Here is a 25087-nt window from a genome sequence, read left to right on the forward strand (position 1 = left end):
CCCTTTAACCTAACTCCTATCCTTAGCCATACATCCTTAACCTCAAGAGCTAGCCACCTAGCTAACGTTAGCAACAACAAATTGGAATTCATAACATATACGTTTTGAAATGATGGAGATACACAAATGAATACATACCATACATACCGAGAAGGGAACTGTAGCCGACGTAACATATCATACTAAATGTAGTATCTCAGATTTAGGTTCAGTATAATACAAAATGCTCTGAGACCACGTTGTATTGTAATAACAATGAGTCATTTTCAAAGCAGATATTCCAGATAGTAGGTTCAAAGCCAGTACAGTTGAGATACATGCATCTTAAGGCAAAACAGCCATGCTGGGTAGAGGGTTGGCTTCGGTCTGTGTGAGTGGTTTCATTGCGATGCTAAGCTAACATTAGCATACCCTCTCCTCCCCAGGTCATGGGCTATTGGGGCCATCGCCCTGCTCTTCCTGCTAGGTCTGACCTGGTCCTTCGGCCTCCTCTTCATCAACGAGAACACGGTCATCATGGCCTACCTCTTCACCACCTTCAACGCCTTCCAGGGCATGTTCATCTTCATCTTCCACTGCGCACTGCAGAAAAAGGTAACTCAAACACTCACATATCTAAAAGTGACCTTTTCTATTGAGTAAACTAAGCATAACATTTTAAATAGATATGATGTAATATAATTACAGTCTGCAGCCTGATTTATGTTGTTACTTTCCCTTAATAATTCCTGTGAGAAGGAGGTGATTATTTAACCAAATTTTAATTAAACAGGGTAATTATGCACAGTACATCACTAGGTGCACTATTCAGAGCTCTGTCTATTTGAAATGTTAATTTTCTCAAAGCATGTATGTCTTTGCCTGATGAAAATCTTGAGCCCGTATGTTCAGAATGAAAAATACATAAATGTATCATTCTTGTGTAATTTATATGTCTAGGCTACATTGAGGCTTTTCTTTAGCTGTTTTAGGCTATCTGGCATTAGCCTTAGGGCCTAACTGTACATGCACCAATAGCCTACATGCCAATCTGAAAATTATTTTGGGAACTGGTAGAAAAGTTAACTTTGACCCACTGAGGCAAAAAGAACAATGTCAGAGTTTAATTCAAGAGAAAAGCTCAAAATGGAGAAATGAAACTAAAGAGAAGGGAGGGACAGAAAAGTAATGTTTGTGAAAGATTAGAAGTGGTAAAAGAGGATGATTTCAGTGCTGGCTATGTTATGTGTTATGGTTGTGAGGCACTATACAAATTCAACAGACACAAGACGAGGACTTCGGATAGGCCTATGGCACGAGAAGGGAACTGTAGCCTACTGTTCAGATGGGTTGAATGGAAACGGAAATCTGGACACTGACTGTAGGTCTATAACCTCTCACATAGTCTCAATATCAACTCCTGCAGAATTAAGCATTTCTTGTAGCAAATTGATTCAACAAATGTAGGCTATATTTTGATTCTGGGACAGGAGTGGAGAAATATGATTTCTTTCAGCATCTTGAGAGAATGTGAATGTGCAGTTAGATACTGTCTGCAAAGGTGCTCTCTTTATCAACATCATAAAAGCTGATAGTATTTCAACCACCTAAAATATGCATCCAAGCCGAAATGAAATCTTAACAGAAACATGTTGGGTCGTTTTCACAGCTTACAACCGGTCAAACTGATGTAATTTGGAAATGTACTTTTTTTTTTGGTTATTGCATTTTCTCCCCGGTCCCTAAACATCTTTCCTCCACGAAAGAAGCAGAGATAACAGAGAAAACTTTAGCCTACCGATATTAACTAGATTGAAGGATTCATTCTATCAATTTATGATCTCATTCTGGTGAGCAATGGTTTATTTAGTCTTCTATGGCAACATATAATGACAGAAGAGAAGAAGCATGTATCTAATTAGAGACAAGATAACTAACTAATAGCTGACCAAAATGTCGAAAATTAGAAGCAGGAACATATCTAAATCAGGCAACAACAAAAAGTCTTGCACCCCCTATCAAAAAATCATTCCTCCATCTTTGACTGTAGCCTACAGCACATTTTCTATATTAGCGGTTCCGCGTGTGTCTAAGCCATGTTTGCCCTCGCGCACCACTCTCTCCATGCAGGTGCATAAGGAGTACAGTAAGTGTCTGCGTCACTCGTACTGCTGCAGCCGTACCTCCACCACCAGCTCCCACGGCTCCCTGAAGAACTCTGCCCTGCGTGCCAACAACCGCTACTACACTGGCAACCAGGCCCGCCACGCTGCCGCACACAGACAGGTCAGTGAACGGACATACGCACACACACCACAAACACATACACACCACACACACACACACACACACACGTGTGCACGCATGCATACACGCACAGACTCTAAGGGACTACGTGGGAGCACACACAGGGCACATCATGCCATACACAAACCCACAGATTACGGGTACATGCACCAATCTACAAAGTGTAGGCCTATCCCATACCTAATTCTCTTTGACAACACTCTATACACACACACACCATACACTCTCAGTCTACAGTTGACATACCGGCTATCACACGCTTCACAAATCTAATCAGAAACCTTCATCTCTATTTGGATCTACCACGTCTCAATCTGATGTTGTTTATCTGCGTGCATTAACTTGTTTATGTTAGTATGCCGACTGCGTGAGCTTATTTACTTCATGTATCTCTGGTGGCATGTATGTGTTTGCTTAGTAGTTTTAGACAGATCCATGCAAGCTTGGCAGTGTTCCAGCCTCACATAGTTACAATAGCATATCATATTATTTATTCCTGTCTGTCTGTCTGTCTTGTTAATTCCTGTCTGTCTGTCTTGTTTTGCTTCACTGTGTGCTTCTCTTCTCCGGCGTTCCAGAGTCGGATCCGCAGGATGTGGAACGACACAGTTCGGAAGCAGACGGAATCTTCCTTCATGGCGGGAGACATCAACAGTACTCCTTCACTCAACCGTGGTGAGACTCCCCACCCCCTTAACCCCCCTCTAACCCCCCTGCTGTCCCCCTCTCCAATCACGCACACCTCTATGGCAGGCTCATCAGAACTGACAGACAGACTGGCAGAACGAAGTAGGAGCACCGCTGAGTCTACTGTCAGAGACAGAGAGCGAGGAAGAGGAGCCAGTGTACATTGACACGAGCAATAGCCTGAGCTGCCGGTGGCATACCGTCGCTGTGGCAGCCATCGTCATGGGGATCAGAATTATCTGGGAGGGAGGGAAGAGTTGATGATGACAAAGAGGTAGCCGCTAAATCAACCGTCACTCTTTATGTTAATTTCATCCATTTTGTTTTTAATGAACTGATTAGCGTACGAGCTGGCTGGGGGTAATTAGTCTTATTGAAGAGAGTGACAGGAACAAGTGAGGGAGGGGGTGCGAGGAGAGGAGGAGAGAGTAAGAAGAGAGGAGGGGAGGGGAAGGAGATTCGCTTTCCTGGAACTGACATCACGGAGGAAAAAGTATTCTCTGAGTATACCAAACATTAGAAACACCTTCCCAATAACCACTCTACAAGGTGTTGAAAGCGTTCCACAGGGATGCTGGCCCATGTTGACTCCAATGCTTCCCACCGTTGTATCAAGTTGGCTGGATGTCCATTGGGTGGTGGACCATTCTTGATAAACACGGCAAACTGTTGAGCGTGAAAAGCGTTGCAGTTCTTGACACAAACTGGTGCGCCTGGCACATGCTACCGTACCCCATACACAACCCATGTCCCAAAGCTTCAAAATCCTTCTTTAACCTGTCTCCTCTCCTTCATCTTTAACCTGTCTCCTCTCCTTCATCTTTAACCTGTCTCCTCTCCTTCATCTTTAACCTGTCTCCTCTCCTTCATCTTTAACCTGTCTCGTCTCCTTCATCTTTAACCTGTCTCCTCTCCTTCATCTTTAACCTGTCTTGTCTCCCACATCTTTAACCTGTCTCCTCTCCTTCATCTTTAACCTGTCTCCTCTCCTTCATCTTTAACCTGTCTCGTCTCCTTCATCTTTAACCTGTCTCCTCTCCTTCATCTTTAACCTGTCTCCTCTCCTTCATCTTTAACCTGTCTCCTCTCCTTCATCTTTAACCTGTCTCCTCTCCTTCATCTTTAACCTGTCTCGTCTCCTTCATCTTTAACCTGTCTCCTCTCCTTCATCTTTAACCTGTCTCCTCTCCTTCATCTTTAACCTGTCTCCTCTCCTTCATCTTTAACCTGTCTCCTCTCCTTCATCTTTAACCTGTCTCGTCTCCTTCATCTTTAACCTGTCTCCTCTCCTTCATCTACACTGATTGAAGTGGATTTAACAAGTGACATCAATAAGCTTTCACCTGGATTCACCTGGTCAGTCTGTCATGGAAAGAGCAGGTGTTCTTAATGTTTTGTATACTCAGTTTATAGGGAAAGAGGAAGGAGGAAGTGAAGGACAGAGGAAGCTGGGATAAAGAGAGGAGGAGGGGTAGGTGAAGGACGGATAGAGGAGGGATAGAGCTAGAGGGAGAAACGCTAAACAAAGGCGCTGCCAAGTGCGAAGTCCTTTCTTTTCCCAAGCGTTTGAGAAAAGTTTGTCATTGTTGGCAAAAAGCGAAAGATGGCCGCGCCATTCGAGAGACAGAGAGAAAGAACGAGAGAGCGAGAAATAAAGAGAAGGAGAGACGCTATCATGGAGCAATAATTAAATGGGACGAATCTCGGCGAGAGCCGCTGTCTTCGTTGTTATCGCTGGCATATCTTATCTCTTTGATTTCCCCACTTAACTTCTTTATCAACTTGTTTCTCTTCAGACAATAGTGATCTGTCCAGGAGACAAGGCGTGATGAGGCTTCCTCCTCTCTGAATGAAGCTTCCCAGATTCCCAGTGCCTGCCCTACTTTCTCTCTCCAACACTTAAAAGTTGTTGTTTTTAAATTGTCGACAGGATATTCTTTCCAGGTGTTTCTGGACAGCTAGTCCTGAGTAATTTGGTGTGGAGAGAGACAGGGACAAGAGAGAGAGAGAGAGAGAGAGAGAGAGAGAGAATGAGAGAGGGGATAAAAGAGTGTATGCGTGAGGTAGAGAGCAGGAGAAAGAATTGGAGAGTGAGTGAATGAGGGAGTTGATGGGTGAACGAACTAACAAAGAAATGAAAGAATGTGAGTGTTTTAGTGTGAAATTCTCTCTGTGAATTTCTGTCTTTCTCATTGTCTCTGTGATAAATGGTTTGGTTGAGACCTGATGGTTGCACTTCGCCTTAGACCACTCTCCGTCATGCTGTCCCATTTTTAATTTCATGGCATTTCTATTCGACCGCCTGGGGCTGAAGCCATACATGGGCATTATAGAACATTCTCAATGTTCCATTTCTTTGAATTATATTTGTCTAAAGGTGGCATTCGCATTTCACTGTGAAATGAACTGTGTTTCAATGACTGCACTCTCTGACTACGTAATGATATGCATTAGTATTCCCCCTTCGACTACGTGGTAAGATACAGAACAATATTCCAAATGGCAATGCTGCCTGCAAACAGCACCTTTCCGCAGGAAATGTATTTTACTCAAAGGTTACAATAGCAAGGTAAACACATTCAGGGGTGTACTGTAAAATACATTACTCTGTAGAACATTACTGTGACATACATATCGATATGAATAGGAATTTAACATATTTTTGAATAAACTGTCAATGGCCTGTATTACTATGTATAATGTTAATTATGTATTATGTATAATATTCATTATGTATTATATTTTGAGGCATTGTTATGACATTTATACAGTCTCTAATTATATTGTCTGTTATATTTTTGTTTTCTCATATAAAATGTTGTTAATATACCAAAACAAACCCAAAAATATGTTTATGGTAAAGTAGATGGTTATGGTAAAGTATATATTTATGGTAAAGTCGATGATTATGGTAAAGTAGGTATTTATGGTAAAGTAGGTATTTATGGTAATGTCGAAGTTTATGGTAAAGTCGATGGTTATGGTCAAGTAGATGGTTATGGTAAAGTCGATGGTTATGGTCAAGTAGATGTTTATGGTAAAGTATATATTTATGGTAAAGTCGATGATTATGGTAAAGTAGGTATTTATGGTAAAGTAGGTATTTATGGTAAAGTAGGTATTTATGGTAAAGTTGATGGTTATGGTAAAGTATATATTTATGGTAAAGTATATATTTATGGTAAAGTATATATTTATGGTAAAGTTGATGGTTATGGTAAAGTATATATTTATGGTAAAGTTGATGGTTATGGTAAAGTAGATGTTTATGGTAAAGTATATATTTATGGTAAAGTATATACAGTGCCTTGCGAAAGTATTCGGCCCCCTTGAACTTTGCGACCTTTTGCCACATTTCAGGCTTCAAACATAAAGATATAAAACTGTATTTTTTTGTGAATAATCAACAACAAGTGGGACACACTCATGAAGTGGAACGACATTTATTGGATATTTCAAACTTTTTTGACAAATCAAAAACTGAAAAATTGGGCGTGCAAAATTATTCAGCCCCCTTAAGTTAATACTTTGTAGCGCCACCTTTTGCTGCGATTACAGCTGTAAGTCGCTTGGGGTATGTCTCTATCAGTTTTGCACATCGAGAGACTGAAATTTTTCCCATTCCTCCTTGCAAAACAGCTCGAGCTCAGTGAGGTTGGATGGAGAGCATTTGTGAACAGCAGTTTTCAGTTCTTTCCACAGATTCTCGATTGGATTCAGGTCTGGACTTTGACTTGGCCATTCTAACACCTGGATATGTTTATTTTTGAACCATTCCATTGTAGATTTTGCTTTATGTTTTGGATCATTGTCTTGTTGGAAGACAAATCTCCGTCCCAGTCTCAGGTCTTTTGCAGACTCCATCAGGTTTTCTTCCAGAATGGTCCTGTATTTGGCTCCATCCATCTTCCCATCAATTTGAACCATCTTCCCTGTCCCTGCTGAAGAAAAGCAGGCCCAAACCATGATGCTGCCACCACCATGTTTGACAGTGGGGATGTGTATTCAGGGTGATGAGCTGTGTTGCTTTTACGCCAAACATAACGTTTTGCATTGTTGCCAAAAAGTTCAATTTTGGTTTCATCTGACCAGAGCACCTTCTTCCACATGTTTGGTGTGTCTCCCAGGTGGCTTGTGGCAAACTTTAAATGACACTTTTTATGGATATCTTTAAGAAATTGCTTTCTTCTTGCCACTCTTCCATAAAGGCCAGATTTGTGCAATATACGACTGATTGTTGTCCTATGGACAGAGTCTCCCACCTGTAGATCTCTGCAGTTCATCCAGAGTGATCATGGGCCTCTTGGCTGCATCTCTGATCAGTCTTCTCCTTGTATGAGCTGAAAGTTTAGAGGGACGGCCAGGTCTTGGTAGATTTGCAGTGGTCTGATACTCCTTCCATTTCAATATTATCGCTTGCACAGTGCTCCTTGGGATGTTTAAAGCTTGGGAAATCTTTTTGTATCCAAATCCGGCTTTAAACTTCTCCCAACAGTATCTCGGACCTGCCTGGTGTGTTCCTTGTTCTTCATGATGCTCTCTGCGCTTTTAACGGACCTCTGAGACTATCACAGTGCAGGTGCATTTATACGGAGACTTGATTACACACAGGTGGATTGTACTCTCATATGTTTATGATGTTTTGTCTCTTTCTCTTAGCCACCATGGGAAACCACCTCCTGACCAACCCAGTGTTACAGACCCGTACCGGCACCTCTCCCTACAACACCCTACTGGCTGAGAGCTTCACTCCCCCTTCTCCTGGGGTCTTCAACTCCACCGGTAAGTAAACCTTAGTTTGTGTGTGTGTGTGTGTGTGTGTGTGTGTGTGTGTGTGTGTGTGTGTGTGTGTGTGTGTGTGTGTGTGTGTGTGTGTGTGTGTGTGTGTGTGTGTGTGTGTGTGTGTGTGTGTGTGTGTGTGTGTGTGTGTGTGTGTGCGTGCGTGCCTGCGTGCGTGTGTGTGTGTGTACGTTCGTAGTGCGTGTGCTTCTGCATTTTATGCAAATATATTTTCTTATTTTTTGCATCTAAATATTTTTCTGTTTGTTAGTCTTTTTATGCCTCATTGTGTGTGGAGGATGGAAAAAAATGTGTGTCTGTTTCACTGGCGGTGAGTGTATGTATCTGTCAGACGGATTCAGCAGTAGAGAGAGAGAGAGCCGTGCCAACTGCCTAGCCATCTGGCCAGGTCTCTAATCCTGCCTTGTTGATATGAAGAAGCAGAAATTGATTAGAAGTAAAGCTTCATCTGTGACTGAAGGAGAAATCTTGGGGACAGCTTCCCTTCTCAGACTCTCCCCAGAGTAAATGTGTCACATACAGTTGTAATGCTGTGATAATTCACTGAGAACAGCAGCAGACAGCGGTGGCTAGAGTGATTGGGACAGTGGACTCCATTCAGATTCATGTATCTGAGTTGTTCGGGTTTATGGAGCATTTTGATTGTAAGACTTAGATACTAGAAACACACTGAGTGTACAAAACATTAAGAACACCTGCTCTTTCCATGACAAAGACTGACCTGATGAATCCAGGTGAAAGCTATGATCCCTTATTGATGTCATATGTTAAATCCACTTCAATCAGTGTAGATGAATGGCAAGAGACAGGTTAAGGAAGGAATTTTAATCCTTGAGACAATTGAGACATTGATTATGTATGTGTGCCATTCAGAGGGTGAATGGGCAAGACAACACATTTAAGTGCCTTTGAACAGGGTATGGTAGTAGGTGCCAGGCGCATCGGTTTGGAACTCAATATTAGGAATGTGTCCTTAATGTTTTGTACACTCAGTGTATATACTGTTGAAGTCGGAAGTTTACATACACTTAGGTTGGAGTTATTAAAATTCATTTTCAACCACTCCTTAAATTTCTTGTTAACAAAACTAGTTTTGGAAATGTGCATGACACAAGTAATTTTTCCAACAATTGTTTACAAACAGATTATTTAACTTATAATTCACTGTATCACAATTCCAGTGGGTCAGAAGTTTACATACACTAAGTTGACTGTGCCTTTAAACAACTTGGAACTTTCCAGAAAATTATGTCACGGCTTTAGAAGCTTCTGGTAGCTTCTGGTAGGCTAATTAGATAAAGTTAAAATTGACATAATTTGAGTAACCACCATAACCTGAAAGGCCGCCCAGCAAGGAAGAAGCCACTGCTCCAAAACCGCCATAAAAACAGCCAGACTACGGTTTGCAACTGCACATGGGGACGAAGATTGTACTTTTTGGAGAAATGTCCTCTGGTCTGATGAAACAAAAATATAACTGTTTGGCCATAATGACCATCGTTATGTTTGGAAGAAAAAGGGGGAGGCTTGCAAGCCAAAGAATACCATCCCAACCGTGAAGCACGGGGGTGGCAGCATCATGTTGTGGGTGTGCTTTGCTGCAGGAGGGACTGGTGCACTTCACAAAATAGATGGCATCATGAGGTAGGAAAATGATGTGGATAAATTGAAGTAACATCTCAAGACATCAGTCAGGAAGCTAAAGCTTGGTCGCAAATGGGTCTCCAAATGACAATGACCTCAAGCATACTTCCAAAGTTGTGGCAAAATGGCTTAAGGACAAAAAAGTCAAGGTATTGTAGTGGTCATCACAAAGCCCTGACCTCTACCCTATAGAAAATGTGTGGGCAGACCTGAAAAGCGTGTGCGAGCAAGGAGGCCTACAAACCTGACTCAGTTACACCAGCTCTGTCAAGAGGATTGGGCCAAAATTCACCCAACTTATTGTGGGAAGGTTGTGGAAGGCTACCCAAAACTTTTGAACCAAGTTAAACAATTTAAAGGCAATGCTACCAAATACTAACTGAGTGTATGTAAACTTCTGACCCAATGGGAATGTGATGAAAGAAATAGAACCTGAAATAAATCATTCTCTCTACTATTATTCTGACATTTCACATTCTTAAAATAAGGTGGTGATTCTAACTGACCTAATACAGGGAATTTTTACTACAATTAAATGTCAGGAATTGTGAAAAACTGAGTTTACGTGTATTTAGCTAAGGTGTATGTAAACTTCCAACTTCAATTGTAGTATACTAGATAGATCTTCTGGCAGTAGCCCTTAGTTAGTAGTCCTACTTTGAATTCCCTATTCTTACAGTACAGCTATCCATCATACTCTCATAATACTGTAGGTCTTAAGTGGTAGAGCTGTCCAGAGTACTCTCATAATACTGTAGGTCTTAAGTGGTAGAGCTGTCCAGAGTACTCTCATAGTACTGTAGGTCTTAAGTAGAGGCACTATCCAGAGTACTCTCATAATACTGTAGGTCTTAAGTGGTAGAGCTGTCCAGAGTACTCTCATAATACTGTAGGTCTTAAGTGGTAGAGCTGTCCAGAGTACTCTCATAATACTGTAGGTCTTAAGTGGTAGAGCTGTCCAGAGTACTCTCATAGTACTGTAGGTCTTAAGTGGTAGAGCTGTCCAGAGTACTCTCATAGTACTGTAGGTCTTAAGTAGTAGAGCTATCCAGAGTACTCTCATAGTACTGTAGGTCTTAAGTAGTAGAGCTATCCAGAGTACTCTCATAGTACTGTAGGTCTTAAGTAGTAGAGCTATCCATCATACTCTCATAGTACTGTAGGTCTTAAGTCGTAGAGCTGTCCAGAGTACTCTCATAGTACTGTAGGTCTTAAGTAGTAGAGCTATCCATCATACTCTCATAATACTGTAGGTCTTAAGTAGTAGAGCTATCCATCATACTCTCATAGTACTGTAGGTCTTAAGTCGTAGAGCTGTCCAGAGTACTCTCATAGTACTGTAGGTCTTAAGTGGTAGAGCTATCCATCATACTCTCATAATACTGTATGTCTTAAGTAGTAGAGCTATCCAGAGTACTCTCATAGTACTGTAGGTCTTAAGTGGTAGAGCTATCCATCATACTCTCATAATACTGTAGGTCTTAAGTAGTAGAGCTATCCATCATACTCTCATAATACTGTAGGTCTTAAGTAGTAGAGCTATCCATCATACTCTCATAATACTGTAGATCTTAAGTAGTAGAGCTATCCATCATACTCTCATATTACTGTAGGTCTTAAGTAGTAGAGCTATCCAGAGTACTCTCATAGTACTGTAGGTCTTAAGCTGTAGAGCTGTCCAGAGTACTCTCATAATACTGTAGGTCTTAAGTGGTAGAGCTATCCAGAGTACTCTCATAGTACTGTAGGTCTTAAGTGGTAGAGCTATCCAGAGTACTCTCATAGTACTGTAGGTCTTAAGTGGTAGAGCTATCCAGAGTACTCTCATAATAGTGTAGGTCTTAAGTGGTAGAGCTATCCAGAGTACTCTCATAGTACTGTAGGTTTTAAGTAGTAGAGATATCCAGAGTACTCTCATAGTACTGTAGGTCTTAAGTGGTAGAGCTATCCAGAGTACTCTCATAGTACTGTAGGTCTTAAGTCGTAGAGCTGTCCAGAGTACTCTCATAGTACTCTAGGTCTTAAGTAGTAGAGATATCCAGAGTACTCTCATAGTACTGTAGGTCTTAAGTCGTAGAGCTATCCTGAGTACTCTCATAATACTGTAGGTCTTAAGTAGTAGAGCTATCCAGAGTACTCTCATAATGCTGTAGGTCTTAAGTAGTAGAGCTATCAAGAGTACTCTCATAATACTGTAGGTCTTAAGTAGTAGAGCTATCCAGAGTACTCTCATAATACTGTATGTCTTAAGTAGTAAAGCTATCCAGAGTACTCTCATAATACTGTAGGTCTTAAGTAGAGGCGCTATCCAGAGTACTCTCATGGTACAGTAGGTCTTAAGTAGAGATGCTATCCAGAGTACTCTCATAATACTGTAGGTCTTAAGTAGTAGAGCTATCCAGAGTACTCTCATAGGACTGTAGGTCTTAAGTCGTAGAGCTGTCCAGAGTATGCTCATAATACTGTAGGGCTTAAGTAGTAGAGCTATCCAGAGTACTCTCATAATACTGTAGGTCTTAAGTAGTAAAGCTATCCAGAGTACTCTCATAATACTGTAGGTCTTAAGTCGTAGAGCTGTCCAGAGTACGCTCATAATACTGTAGGGCTTAAGTAGTAGAGCTATCCAGAGTACTCTCATAATACTGTAGGTCTTAAGTAGTAGAGCTATCCATCATACTCTCATAATACTGTAGGTCTTAAGTAGTAGAGCTATCCATCATACTCTCATATTACTGTAGGTCTTACGTAGTAGAGCTATCCAGAGTACTCTCATAGTACTGTAGGTCTTAAGTCGTAGAGCTGTCCAGAGTACTCTCATAATACTGTAGGTCTTAAGTGGTAGAGCTATCCAGAGTACTCTCATAGTACTGTAGGTCTTAAGTGGTAGAGATATCCAGAGTACTCTCATAGTACTGTAGGTCTTAAGTGGTAGAGCTATCCAGAGTACTCTCATAGTACTGTAGGTCTTAAGTGGTAGAGCTATCCAGAGTACTCTCATAATACTGTAGGTCTTAAGTGGTAGAGCTATCCAGAGTACTCTCATAATACTGTAGGTCTTAAGTAGTAGAGCTATCCAGAGTACTCTCATAATACTGTAGGTCTTAAGTAGTAAAGCTATCCAGAGTACTCTCATAATACTGTAGGTCTTAAGTAGAGGCGCTATCCAGAGTACTCTCATGGTACAGTAGGTCTTAAGTAGAGATGCTATCCAGAGTACTCTCATAATACTGTAGGTCTTAAGTAGAGGCACTATCCAGAGTACTCTCATAATACTGTAGGTCTTAAGTAGTAGAGCTATCCAGAGTACTCGCATAGTACTGTAGGTCTTAAGTCGTAGAGCTGTCCAGAGTATGCTCATAATACTGTAGGGCTTAAGTAGTAGAGCTATCCATCATACTCTCATAATACTGTAGGTCTTAAGTAGTAAAGCTATCCAGAGTACTCTCATGGTACAGTAGGTCTTAAGTAGAGATGCTATCCAGAGTACTCTCATAATACTGTAGGTCTTAAGTAGAGATGCTATCCAGAGTACTCTCATAATACTGTAGGTCTTAAATCATAGAGCTGTCCAGAGTACTCTCATAGTACTCTAGGTCTTAAGTAGTAGAGATATCCAGAGTACTCTCATAGTACTGTAGGTCTTAAGTCGTAGAGCTATCCTGAGTACTCTCATAATACTGTAGGTCTTAAGTAGTAGAGCTATCCAGAGTACTCTCATAGTACTGTAGGTCTTAAGTTGTAGAGCTATCAAGAGTACTCTCATAATACTGTAGGTCTTAAAAGTAGTAGAGCTATCCAGAGTACTCTCATAATACTGTAGGTCTTAAGTAGTAAAGCTATCCAGAGTACTCTCATAATACTGTAGGTCTTAAGTAGAGGCGCTATCCAGAGTACTCTCATGGTACAGTAGGTCTTAAGTAGAGATGCTATCCAGAGTACTCTCATAATACTGTAGGTCTTAAGTAGAGGCACTATCCAGAGTACTCTCATAATACTGTAGGTCTTAAGTAGTAGAGCTATCCAGAGTACTCGCATAGTACTGTAGGTCTTAAGTCGTAGAGCTGTCCAGAGTACGCTCATAATACTGTAGGGCTTAAGTAGTAGAGCTATCCAGAGTACTCTCATAATACTGTAGGTCTTAAGTGGTAGAGCTATCCAGAGTACTCTCATAGTACTGTAGGTCTTAAGTGGTAGAGCTATCCAGAGTACTCTCATAGTACTGTAGGTCTTAAGTGGTAGAGCTATCCAGAGTACTCTCATAATAGTGTAGGTCTTAAGTGGTAGAGCTATCCAGAGTACTCTCATAGTACTGTAGGTCTTAAGTAGTAGAGATATCCAGAGTACTCTCATAGTACTGTAGGTCTTAAGTGGTAGAGCTATCCAGAGTACTCTCATAGTACTGTAGGTCTTAAGTCGTAGAGCTGTCCAGAGTACTCTCATAGTACTCTAGGTCTTAAGTAGTAGAGATATCCAGAGTACTCTCATAGTACTGTAGGTCTTAAGTCGTAGAGCTATCCTGAGTACTCTCATAATACTGTAGGTCTTAAGTAGTAGAGCTATCCAGAGTACTCTCATAATGCTGTAGGTCTTAAGTGGTAGAGCTATCCAGAGTACTCTCATAGTACTGTAGGTCTTAAGTAGTAGAGATATCCAGAGTACTCTCATAGTACTGTAGGTCTTAAGTGGTAGAGCTATCCAGAGTACTCTCATAGTACTGTAGGTCTTAAGTAGTAGAGATATCCAGAGTACTCTCATAGTACTGTAGGTCTTAAGTGGTAGAGCTATCCAGAGTACTCTCATAGTACTGTAGGTCTTAAGTGGTAGAGATATCCAGAGTACTCTCATAGTACTGTAGGTCTTAAGTGGTAGAGCTATCCAGAGTACTCTCATAGTACTGTAGGTCTTAAGTGGTAGAGCTATCCAGAGTACTCTCATAATACTGTAGGTCTTAAGTGGTAGAGCTATCCAGAGTACTCTCATAATACTGTAGGTCTTAAGTAGTAGAGCTATCCAGAGTACTCTCATAATACTGTAGGTCTTAAGTAGTAAAGCTATCCAGAGTACTCTCATAATACTGTAGGTCTTAAGTAGAGGCGCTATCCAGAGTACTCTCATGGTACAGTAGGTCTTAAGTAGAGATGCTATCCAGAGTACTCTCATAATACTGTAGGTCTTAAGTAGAGGCACTATCCAGAGTACTCTCATAATACTGTAGGTCTTAAGTAGTAGAGCTATCCAGAGTACTCGCATAGTACTGTAGGTCTTAAGTCGTAGAGCTGTCCAGAGTATGCTCATAATACTGTAGGGCTTAAGTAGTAGAGCTATCCATCATACTCTCATAATACTGTAGGTCTTAAGTAGTAAAGCTATCCAGAGTACTCTCATGGTACAGTAGGTCTTAAGTAGAGATGCTATCCAGAGTACTCTCATAATACTGTAGGTCTTAAGTAGAGATGCTATCCAGAGTACTCTCATAATACTGTAGGTCTTAAATCATAGAGCTGTCCAGAGTACTCTCATAGTACTCTAGGTCTTAAGTAGTAGAGATATCCAGAGTACTCTCATAGTACTGTAGGTCTTAAGTCGTAGAGCTATCCTGAGTACTCTCATAATACTGTAGGTCTTAAGTAGTAGAGCTATCCAGAGTACTCTCATAATACTGTAGGTCTTAAGTAGTAGAGCTATCAAGAGTACTCTCATAATACTGTAGGTCTTAAGTAGTAGAGCTATCCAGAGTACTCTCATAATACTGTAGGTCTTAAGTAGTAAAGCTATCCAGAGTACTCTCATAATACTGTAGGTCTTAAGTAGAGGCGCTATCCAGAGTACTCTCATGGTACAGTAGGTCTTAAGTAGAGATGCTATCCAGAGTACTCTCATAATACTGTAGGTCTTAAGTAGAGGCACTATCCAGAGTACTCTCATAATACTGTAGGTCTTAAGTAGTAGAGCTATCCAGAGTACTCTCATAGTACTGTAGGTCTTAAGTCGTAGAGCTGTCCAGAGTACGCTCATAATACTGTAGGGCTTAAGTAGTAGAGCTATCCAGAGTACTCTCATAATACTGTAGGTCTTAAGTGGTAGAGCTATCCAGAGTACTCTCATAGTACTGTAGGTCTTAAGTGGTAGAGCTATCCAGAGTACTCTCATAGTACTGTAGGTCTTAAGTGGTAGAGCTATCCAGAGTACTCTCATAATAGTGTAGGTCTTAAGTGGTAGAGCTATCCAGAGTACTCTCATAGTACTGTAGGTCTTAAGTAGTAGAGATATCCAGAGTACTCTCATAGTACTGTAGGTCTTAAGTGGTAGAGCTATCCAGAGTACTCTCATAGTACTGTAGGTCTTAAGTCGTAGAGCTGTCCAGAGTACTCTCATAGTACTCTAGGTCTTAAGTAGTAGAGATATCCAGAGTACTCTCATAGTACTGTAGGTCTTAAGTCGTAGAGCTATCCTGAGTACTCTCATAATACTGTAGGTCTTAAGTAGTAGAGCTATCCAGAGTACTCTCATAATGCTGTAGGTCTTAAGTGGTAGAGCTATCCAGAGTACTCTCATAGTACTGTAGGTCTTAAGTAGTAGAGATATCCAGAGTACTCTCATAGTACTGTAGGTCTTAAGTGGTAGAGCTATCCAGAGTACTCTCATAGTACTGTAGGTCTTAAGTAGTAGAGATATCCAGAGTACTCTCATAGTACTGTAGGTCTTAAGTGGTAGAGCTATCCAGAGTACTATCATAGTACTGTAGGTCTTAAGTGGTAGAGATATCCAGAGTACTCTCATAGTACTGTAGGTCTTAAGTGGTAGAGATATCCAGAGTACTCTCATAGTACTGTAGGTCTTAAGTGGTAGAGCTATCCAGAGTACTCTCATAGTACTGTAGGTCTTAAGTGGTAGAGATATCCAGAGTACTCTCATAGTACTGTAGGTCTTAAGTGGTAGAGATATCCAGAGTACTCTCATAGTACTGTAGGTCTTAAGTGGTAGAGCTATCCAGAGTACTCTCATAGTACTGTAGGTCTTAAGTGGTAGAGATATCCAGAGTACTCTCATAGTACTGTAGGTCTTAAGTGGTAGAGCTATCCAGAGTACTCTCATAGTACTGTAGGTCTTAAGTGGTAGAGCTATCCAGAGTACTCTCATAGTACTGTAGGTCTTAAGTAGTAGAGATATCCAGAGTACTCTCATAGTACTGTAGGTCTTAAGTGGTAGAGCTATCCAGAGTACTCTCATAATACTGTAGGTCTTAAGTGGTAGAGCTATCCAGAGTACTCTCATAGTACTGTAGGTCTTAAGTAGTAGAGCTATCCAGAGTACTCTCATAATACTGTAGGTCTTAAGTAGTAAAGCTATCCAGAGTACTCTCATAATACTGTAGGTCTTAAGTAGAGGCGCTATCCAGAGTACTCTCATGGTACAGTAGGTCTTAAGTAGAGATGCTATCCAGAGTACTCTCATAATACTGTAGGTCTTAAGTAGAGGCACTATCCAGAGTACTCTCATAATACTGTAGGTCTTAAGTAGTAGAGCTATCCAGAGTACTCTCATAGTACTGTAGGTCTTAAGTCGTAGAGCTGTCCAGAGTACGCTCATAATACTGTAGGGCTTAAGTAGGAGAGCTATCCAGAGTACTCTCATAATACTGTAGGTCTTAAGTAGTAAAGCTATCCAGAGTACTCTCATGGTACAGTAGGTCTTAAGTAGAGATGCTATCCAGAGTACTCTCATAATACTGTAGGTCTTAAGTAGAGATGCTATCCAGAGTACTCTCATAATACTGTAGGTCTTAAATCGTAGAGCTGTCCAGAGTACTCTCATAGTACTGTAGGTCTTAAGTAGTAGAGCTATCCAGAGTACTCTCATAGTACTGTAGGTCTTAAGTCGTAGAGCTATCCTGAGTACTCTCATAATACTGTAGGTCTTAAGTAGTAGAGCTATCCAGAGTACTCTCATAATACTGTAGGTCTTAAGTAGTAGAGCTATCAAGAGTACTCTCATAATACTGTAGGTCTTAAGTAGTAGAGCTATCCAGAGTACTCTCATAATACTGTAGGTCTTAAGTAGTAAAGCTATCCAGAGTACTCTCATAATACTGTAGGTCTTAAGTAGAGGCGCTATCCAGAGTACTCTCATGGTACAGTAGGTCTTAAGTAGAGATGCTATCCAGAGTACTCTCATAATACTGTAGGTCTTAAGTAGAGGCACTATCCAGAGTACTCTCATAATACTGTAGGTCTTAAGTAGTAGAGCTATCCAGAGTACTCTCATAGTACTGTAGGTCTTAAGTTGTAGAGCTATCAAGAGTACTCTCATAATACTGTAGGGCTTAAGTAGTAGAGCTATCCAGAGTACTCTCATAATACTGTAGGTCTTAAGTGGTAGAGCTATCCAGAGTACTCTCATAGTACTGTAGGTCTTAAGTGGTAGAGCTATCCAGAGTACTCTCATAGTACTGTAGGTCTTAAGTGGTAGAGCTATCCAGAGTACTCTCATAATAGTGTAGGTCTTAAGTGGTAGAGCTATCCAGAGTACTCTCATAGTACTGTAGGTCTTAAGTAGTAGAGATATCCAGAGTACTCTCATAGTACTGTAGGTCTTAAGTGGTAGAGCTATCCAGAGTACTCTCATAGTACTGTAGGTCTTAAGTCGTAGAGCTGTCCAGAGTACTCTCATAGTACTCTAGGTCTTAAGTAGTAGAGATATCCAGAGTACTCTCATAGTACTGTAGGTCTTAAGTCGTAGAGCTATCCTGAGTACTCTCATAATACTGTAGGTCTTAAGTAGTAGAGCTATCAAGAGTACTCTCATAATACTGTAGGTCTTAAGTAGTAGAGCTATCCAGAGTACTCTCATAATACTGTAGGTCTTAAGTAGTAAAGCTATCCAGAGTACTCTCATAATACTGTAGGTCTTAAGTAGAGGCGCTATCCAGAGTACTCTCATGGTACAGTAGGTCTTAAGTAGAGATGCTATCCAGAGTACTCTCATAATACTGTAGGTCTTAAGTAGTAGAGCTATCCAGAGTACTCTCATAGGACTGTAGGTCTTAAGTCGTAGAGCTGTCCAGAGTACGCTCATAATACTGTAGGGCTTAAGTAGTAGAGCTATCCAGAGTACTCTCATAATACTGTAGGTCTTAAGTAGTAGAGCTATCCATCATACTCTCATAATACTGTAGGTCTTAAGTGGTAGAGCTATCCAGAGTACTCTCATAGTACTGTAGGTCTTAAGTAGTAGAGCTATCCATCATACTCTCATAATACTGTAGGTCTTAAGTAGTAGAGCTATCCATCATACTCTTATATTACTGTAGGTCTTACGTAGTAGAGCTATCCAGAGTACTCTCATAGTACTGTAGGTCTTAAGTCGTAGAGCTGTCCAGAGTACTCTCATAATACTGTAGGTCTTAAGTGGTAGAGCTATCCAGAGTACTCTCATAGTACTGTAGGTCTTAAGTGGTAGAGATATCCAGAGTACTCTCATAGTACTGTAGGTCTTAAGTGGTAGAGCTATCCAGAGTACTCTCATAGTACTGTAGGTCTTAAGTGGTAGAGCTATCCAGAGTACTCTCATAGTACTGTAGGTCTTAAGTAGTAGAGATATCCAGAGTACTCTCATAGTAGTACTGTAGGTCTTAAGGTCTTGGTAGAGCTATCCAGAGTACTCTCATAATACTGTAGGTCTTAAGTGGTAGAGCTATCCAGAGTACTCTCATAATACTGTAGGTCTTAAGTAGTAGAGCTATCCAGAGTACTCTCATAATACTGTAGGTCTTAAGTAGTAAAGCTATCCAGAGTACTCTCATAATACTGTAGGTCTTAAGTAGAGGCGCTATCCAGAGTACTCTCATGGTACAGTAGGTCTTAAGTAGAGATGCTATCCAGAGTACTCTCATAATACTGTAGGTCTTAAGTAGAGGCACTATCCAGAGTACTCTCATAATACTGTAGGTCTTAAGTAGTAGAGCTATCCAGAGTACTCGCATAGTACTGTAGGTCTTAAGTCGTAGAGCTGTCCAGAGTATGCTCATAATACTGTAGGGCTTAAGTAGTAGAGCTATCCATCATACTCTCATAATACTGTAGGTCTTAAGTAGTAAAGCTATCCAGAGTACTCTCATGGTACAGTAGGTCTTAAGTAGAGATGCTATCCAGAGTACTCTCATAATACTGTAGGTCTTAAGTAGAGATGCTATCCAGAGTACTCTCATAATACTGTAGGTCTTAAATCGTAGAGCTGTCCAGAGTACTCTCATAGTACTCTAGGTCTTAAGTAGTCCAGAGCTATACCAAGTAGCTATCCTCATAGTAATACTGTAGGTCTTAAGTAGTAGAGCTATCCAGAGTACTCTAGGTCATAATACTGTAGGTCTTAAGTAGTAGAGCTATCCAGAGTACTCTCATAATACTGTAGGTCTTAAGTAGTAGAGCTATCCAGAGTACTCTCATAATACTGTAGGTCTTAAGTAGTAGAGCTATCCAGAGTACTCTCATAGTACTGTAGGTCTTAAGTAGTAAAGCTAGTCCAGAGTACTCTCATAATACTGTAGGTCTTAAGTAGAGAGCGCTATCCAGAGTACTCTCATAATACTGTAGGTCTTAGAGTCCAGAGATCTCATAATACTGTAGGTCTTAAGTAGTAAAGCTATCCAGAGTACTCTCATAATACTAATACTGTAGGTCTTAAGTAGAGGCACTATCCAGAGTACTCTCATAATACTGTAGGTCTTAAGTAGTAGAGCTATCCAGAGTACTCTCATAGTACTGTAGGTCTTAAGTAGTAAAGTCCAGAGTAGCTGTAGGTCCAGAGTACGCTCATAATACTGTAGGTCTTAAGTAGAGATGCTATCCAGAGTACTCTCATAATACTGTAGGTCTTAAGTAGTAGAGCTATCCAGAGTACTCTCATCCAGAGTATACTGTAGGGTCTTAAATCGTAGAGCTGTCCAGAGTACTCATATAGTACTGTAGGTCTTAAGTAGTAGAGCTATCCAGAGTACTGTAGGTCTTAAGTAGTCTGTGCTCTGTGCTCCCTCCTCTCTATCTGTGTGCTCCCTGCCTGACTGAGAGGGAGTGTGCCAGCCAGTAGAGAGTTACTATAGTAGCAGCCTGTTGTGTCGTAGTAGAGGCCTGAAATTGTAGACAGCATCTCTGTTTAATATTTTAAACACTCTCTGCACAATGCGTCAGGCAGCCTAACGGCCACGGGGTCCGGCTCAGCAGCGGTAGGGACATTTTTAGAACCCTGAGAGGAGAGGAAGTAGGAAGTGTACTTCATTAGAATGTCTAATTAGCCCTTCCACCACCGCCATAGCAACAGCCGACAAGTCTTGATTAAAATCATACCACGCATTAAAAATTAAATCCACACCGAACCCCAGTCTAACACGGATTTGCTTAGGGAAGCCATGCCTCTCCATGCCTCTCATTTCGATGCGATCACCCTGTGATGGCAATTTGGGAGTAAAATCACAACATATTTTGGTGTGTTGAAGGCGCGTCGTAGAATAAGCATTACTGCTACTTTATGAGATGGTGGTGCATGCATTATGGATGTACTGAATCACAGGCTCGCAGACAGCAGAATATACCACAGTGGTTTCTGTGTGTGTGTGTGTGTGTGTGTGTGTGTGTGTGTGTGTGTGTGTGTGTGTGTGTGTGTGTGTGTGTGTGTGTGTGTGTGTGTGTGTGTGTGTGTGTGTGTGTGTGTGTGTGGCCCGTGTGTGTGTGTGTGTAGTGCAAATGATGGTGGATTATCATGTCAAAACTACAGGTTGTGTGTTTGTTTATGAGGCTGTTTGTGTGCCTGTGTTTTATCAATGATTATAGATGATTTGCACTAGATGACTAACAGGAGGCGCTGTTTTGAAGCCACCACTCTTCCATCTTGGCACACCCTCACCGTTGTAAACATTTTTGGGGGAAGATATGGAAAAGCATTTATTAATGTCTACATTTGTTTTTGTCACGTTTATTATATTATAGAGCTAAACAGAAAATAAAAAATATATATCATTTTTGGTTCTGACATTACTGTCCCCACTACAACATCAAAATACTTAAAAATACATGTTATTGTGTCCTTGAAACATTGAATTAACATACTGTATAATTCCATTAATTCCTATGAAGGACTGCTTCTTCTGAAGAATGCCAATATGGCTGACCGGTGGCTTCAAAGCCTCTTACTGGCTAATACATTGACTTGTATATTTGTTTGAGTGGTTTGACTTTTGTTGTGGGTATTATTGGCTGATGTGTTCTCTTGTTAGTCTTTATCATAGCAATAAAAGCTATTGATTGTAGAGAGAGTGGGTGACAGAGGGAGAGCAAAATAGAGCGACAGAGAGAGAGAGTGATGAAACAGAGAGAGAGGAGGAGTAAAAGTGACTCACTCACCAGTATTTTTCATTCCTTTCTTTGTGGCTTCTCCATGGATCTACAGGAACCTTCCGTGACCCAAGTATGTCCACGTCTATAAACCTTTATGTTATTATCAGTGTCTATTATAGTGTTTACACAAATATTGTATTTTCTCCAAATAATAATGTTTAAGTCCTAATTCTATTTAATAACCCCTATGTGTTGTGTGTGCTGTGTGTTTGTGCAGAGAACACTCTGTGTAAGGCCCGTGATCCATGTGGTATGGACACCCTGCCCCTCAATGGTAACTTCAACAACAGCTACTCCCTCCGCAGCGTGGGGCCGGTGGGCGGTGGCGGGGGCAGCTGTGACTTCCTGGGCGGGGGCATGGGGTGTGCAGACACCCCCCCTCCCCTCCTCAACCCCCGCGGGTCTGAAACCCTGGGCGGGGACGGAATACGGCGCAACCTGTCTGACGCAGCTGCCTTCGAGAAGATGATCATCTCTGAGCTGGTGCACAACAACCTGCGTGGGGCAGGAGTTGGGGGCGGGGATAGGGTCTGTGGTAGTCTAGCGAGGGGCCCTCCTCACGGCGGAGTAGGCCGAGGCACGGGAGTAGCTGTGCCAGAGCCGAGCATCAGCCTGGACGACGACGAGGACTTCCTATCCAGAGAAGGCGGGCGCCAGAGGACGCCGCAGGACGTGGAGCTGCTCTACAAAGCCCTGGAGGAGCCGCTGCTACTGCAGAGAGCCCAGTCTGTCCTTTACCAGTCTGACCCCGAGGAGTCAGAGAGCTACACGGCCGACCTCACAGAGAGCCTGGGCCACAGCGGCCACAGTGGGCACAGCGCCGGAGGCCAGGGGTCTGGGGGACAGGGCCCTGACTCTCCCGCCAGGGACTCCCTGTACACCAGCATCACCAACCTGCGAGACTCGCCTTATCCGGACAGTAGCCCCGAGCCCCTGGAGGTGGTGCCCCGCTCGGCCCAGCCCCCTGAGGAGCTCTATTACAGCTCTGGCAGGCCTGCCCTGGGGTCTCGAGGAGCACCCATGCAGACCTTCTACCAGGCCCCGCCCCCCAGGAGGCCCAGTAGGGAGGGGGAGGGGCACCCCGGCCAGGAGCCCACCCACAGCGAGGGAGACGGACAGATGCAGCTGGTCACCAGCCTGTGACTGGAACCGCGAGGATGCGGACGGGGACCAAGATGATGAGGATGAGGATGAAGGCTGGCTGGCTGGTTGCCTCCTCAGAACCCGCCTCTCTCTCGTTCTCTCTCTCCTCTCCACTTCCTGCTTGATTGGTTGCCTTTTTTCCCCTCTTTATTTGTATTGAAAGATGAGCGAACAAATTTACATTTAAGGAGAGTTTTAGCTGTCTCCACGGCAACAGTCTTATCCTAGAGAACCTCCGCTGTCTGGTGGAGTGATGGCTGAGTTGTTCTTCTCTGGAACATTCACCCGCTCTCTCCTTCTCTCTCTTCAACATCCCCCTTTCTCTTGGCACGCAGCAGACAGATGCCAAGTCCAGCACTCTGAATGTACCAATCCAACAAACCCCTTATACCTTACTCCTACAGAGCTACAGATATTTCTCAACTTAACTTTGTTCAAAGTCCATTTTATTTCATTTCACTGAATTTCTACAAACATTCCTCTCGAGAAATTGGTCTCATTTTCTAGTTCCCTTTTCTCTTTCCCTTTTTCATGTTCCATCTCTCTCTTTTTGTTCACTCATCATTTGCTCGGCGTAGTTAGCTGTGGAGACAGGGGATATACTGTAGTAGCCTATTATACCATAGGAAAAAAATCTCTGAAAGCTACTTCAGTGTTGCCAAAAATACATTTTCCCAGCCAGAACAGAAACTGGAGCATTCGCACACACACAGACATACACACACAGACATACACACACACCCACTCACTCACTCACTCACAGAAGTGCTTGTTTCTGAACATCAGACACAACCCTCCATCTGAGTAAAAAGAAGCCAGAACAATAGTTCAGACAAGGCAGTTGGAGCTGTCTAAGAGTAGTTGCCTTTATTTTATCTTGCTATGAACTGACTCATATATACAGAACTAGAGGAGAGACTGAAGAAGTAGGAAGTACACCACAGGACAGGGAGGCTGTTTGAGGGGTCAAGGGTCAGGGGTCAAGAGGTAGATTTTTAGGACTCGAGGAATGGACAAGGACATTTTTTTGGGGGGGGGGACTTTTTTGTTATTTTCTTCAGACATTTGAAAAGTAAAAGACTGCTTTACTAGCTTTGAAGAAGAATATGTTATCTTGGTGACTTTCTGTTGCATCACCCGGAGGGTTATTAAGGGACAGGTTGTGTCCCTTTAAGAATGGATGCCCTCTTCAATGGATGTGTCCACGTCACCTATGTGTGGTTGTGACAGAATGGACTCTAAATGTTGGAACCACTTCAGCCGTTACGCAAGTCTAACCCTGTACATATGAACCACACAAACTACAGTACTTACTCTACTCCTACCGTGTAAATACAGAAACCAGATGAAGAAAAGCAGCAAAAAAGTAAGAAATACTACAAACGGACTTCTTGTACTGCAACAAAACAACAAAAGAAAAAAAGAAAATGTTTTGGAGTTTGTGACCTGAATGATGCACTCCATCTCTCTGCCCGTCTTTATCTTGCTCTCTCACTGTCGTTCTCTTGAGTCATAACTAGTGCTGTGCCATTCAGTGAAAATCTCTCGAACAGAAAAACAGAGAGAGAGAAAGAGTATGATGGGTGGTAGATTTTGCATACAAATAAAAACGTTTTTAAAAAAGTCCTGGCACAATTTTATGTAATATAATCCATTACATGTTGTTAATGTTTGACCTTTGACATTCCCAGACAGGAAGTGCTGTGTGGGCGGGGGAGGGGGGATAGATGTCATAATAACATGTCATACTGTGCCTCATCACGGGCGTTCCAATGCATTGTGGTTCAAGGACAGCAGCCATAATGTGATTTTGGTCAGTAATGTATTGTTTGAAAGGTTATATCCTAGATACAACTAAATGATATCATTTTAATATGATGAGTTTTAGCATGTCAGATAACATTTGTTTTCTATCAAAACGTCTTTCATTTTGCTGTTTCTAACAGATAGTTTCAGCATTATTCCAGAGCCTAATGTGACAATGAATTCCCTGTTTTTGTGTGTGTGTGTGCGTGTGTGTGTGTGTGTGTGTGTGTGTGTGTGTGTGTGTGTGTGTGTGTGTGTGTGTGTGTGTGTGTGTGTGTGTGTGTGTGTGTGTGTGTGTGTGTGTGTGTGTGTGTGTGTGTGTGTGTGTGTGT

At 41.9% G+C, this 25087-nt stretch overlaps 1 protein-coding gene across 1 annotated transcript in view; it reads left to right on the plus strand.

Annotated features, from left to right (window-relative positions):
- LOC112240931 (adhesion G protein-coupled receptor L1-like) overlaps window positions 1-24563 on the plus strand; it is a gene marked incomplete at its 5' end in the record, with an annotated part of 59586 nt that extends 35023 nt beyond the window's left edge. Inside the window, 6 exons of the mRNA XM_042316606.1 lie at window positions 426-594; window positions 2110-2265; window positions 2865-2961; window positions 7633-7755; window positions 21859-21876; window positions 22024-24563. Coding sequence (XP_042172540.1) covers window positions 426-594; window positions 2110-2265; window positions 2865-2961; window positions 7633-7755; window positions 21859-21876; window positions 22024-22949 — 1489 coding nt within the window. The remainder of the gene's footprint in view (window positions 1-425; window positions 595-2109; window positions 2266-2864; window positions 2962-7632; window positions 7756-21858; window positions 21877-22023) is intronic.
- Between the last annotated feature and the right edge of the window lie 524 nt (window positions 24564-25087).

The sequence above is a fragment of the Oncorhynchus tshawytscha genome, unplaced genomic scaffold (assembly GCF_018296145.1).
Source record: "Oncorhynchus tshawytscha isolate Ot180627B unplaced genomic scaffold, Otsh_v2.0 Un_scaffold_7045_pilon_pilon, whole genome shotgun sequence".
Taxonomy (NCBI): domain Eukaryota; kingdom Metazoa; phylum Chordata; class Actinopteri; order Salmoniformes; family Salmonidae; genus Oncorhynchus; species Oncorhynchus tshawytscha.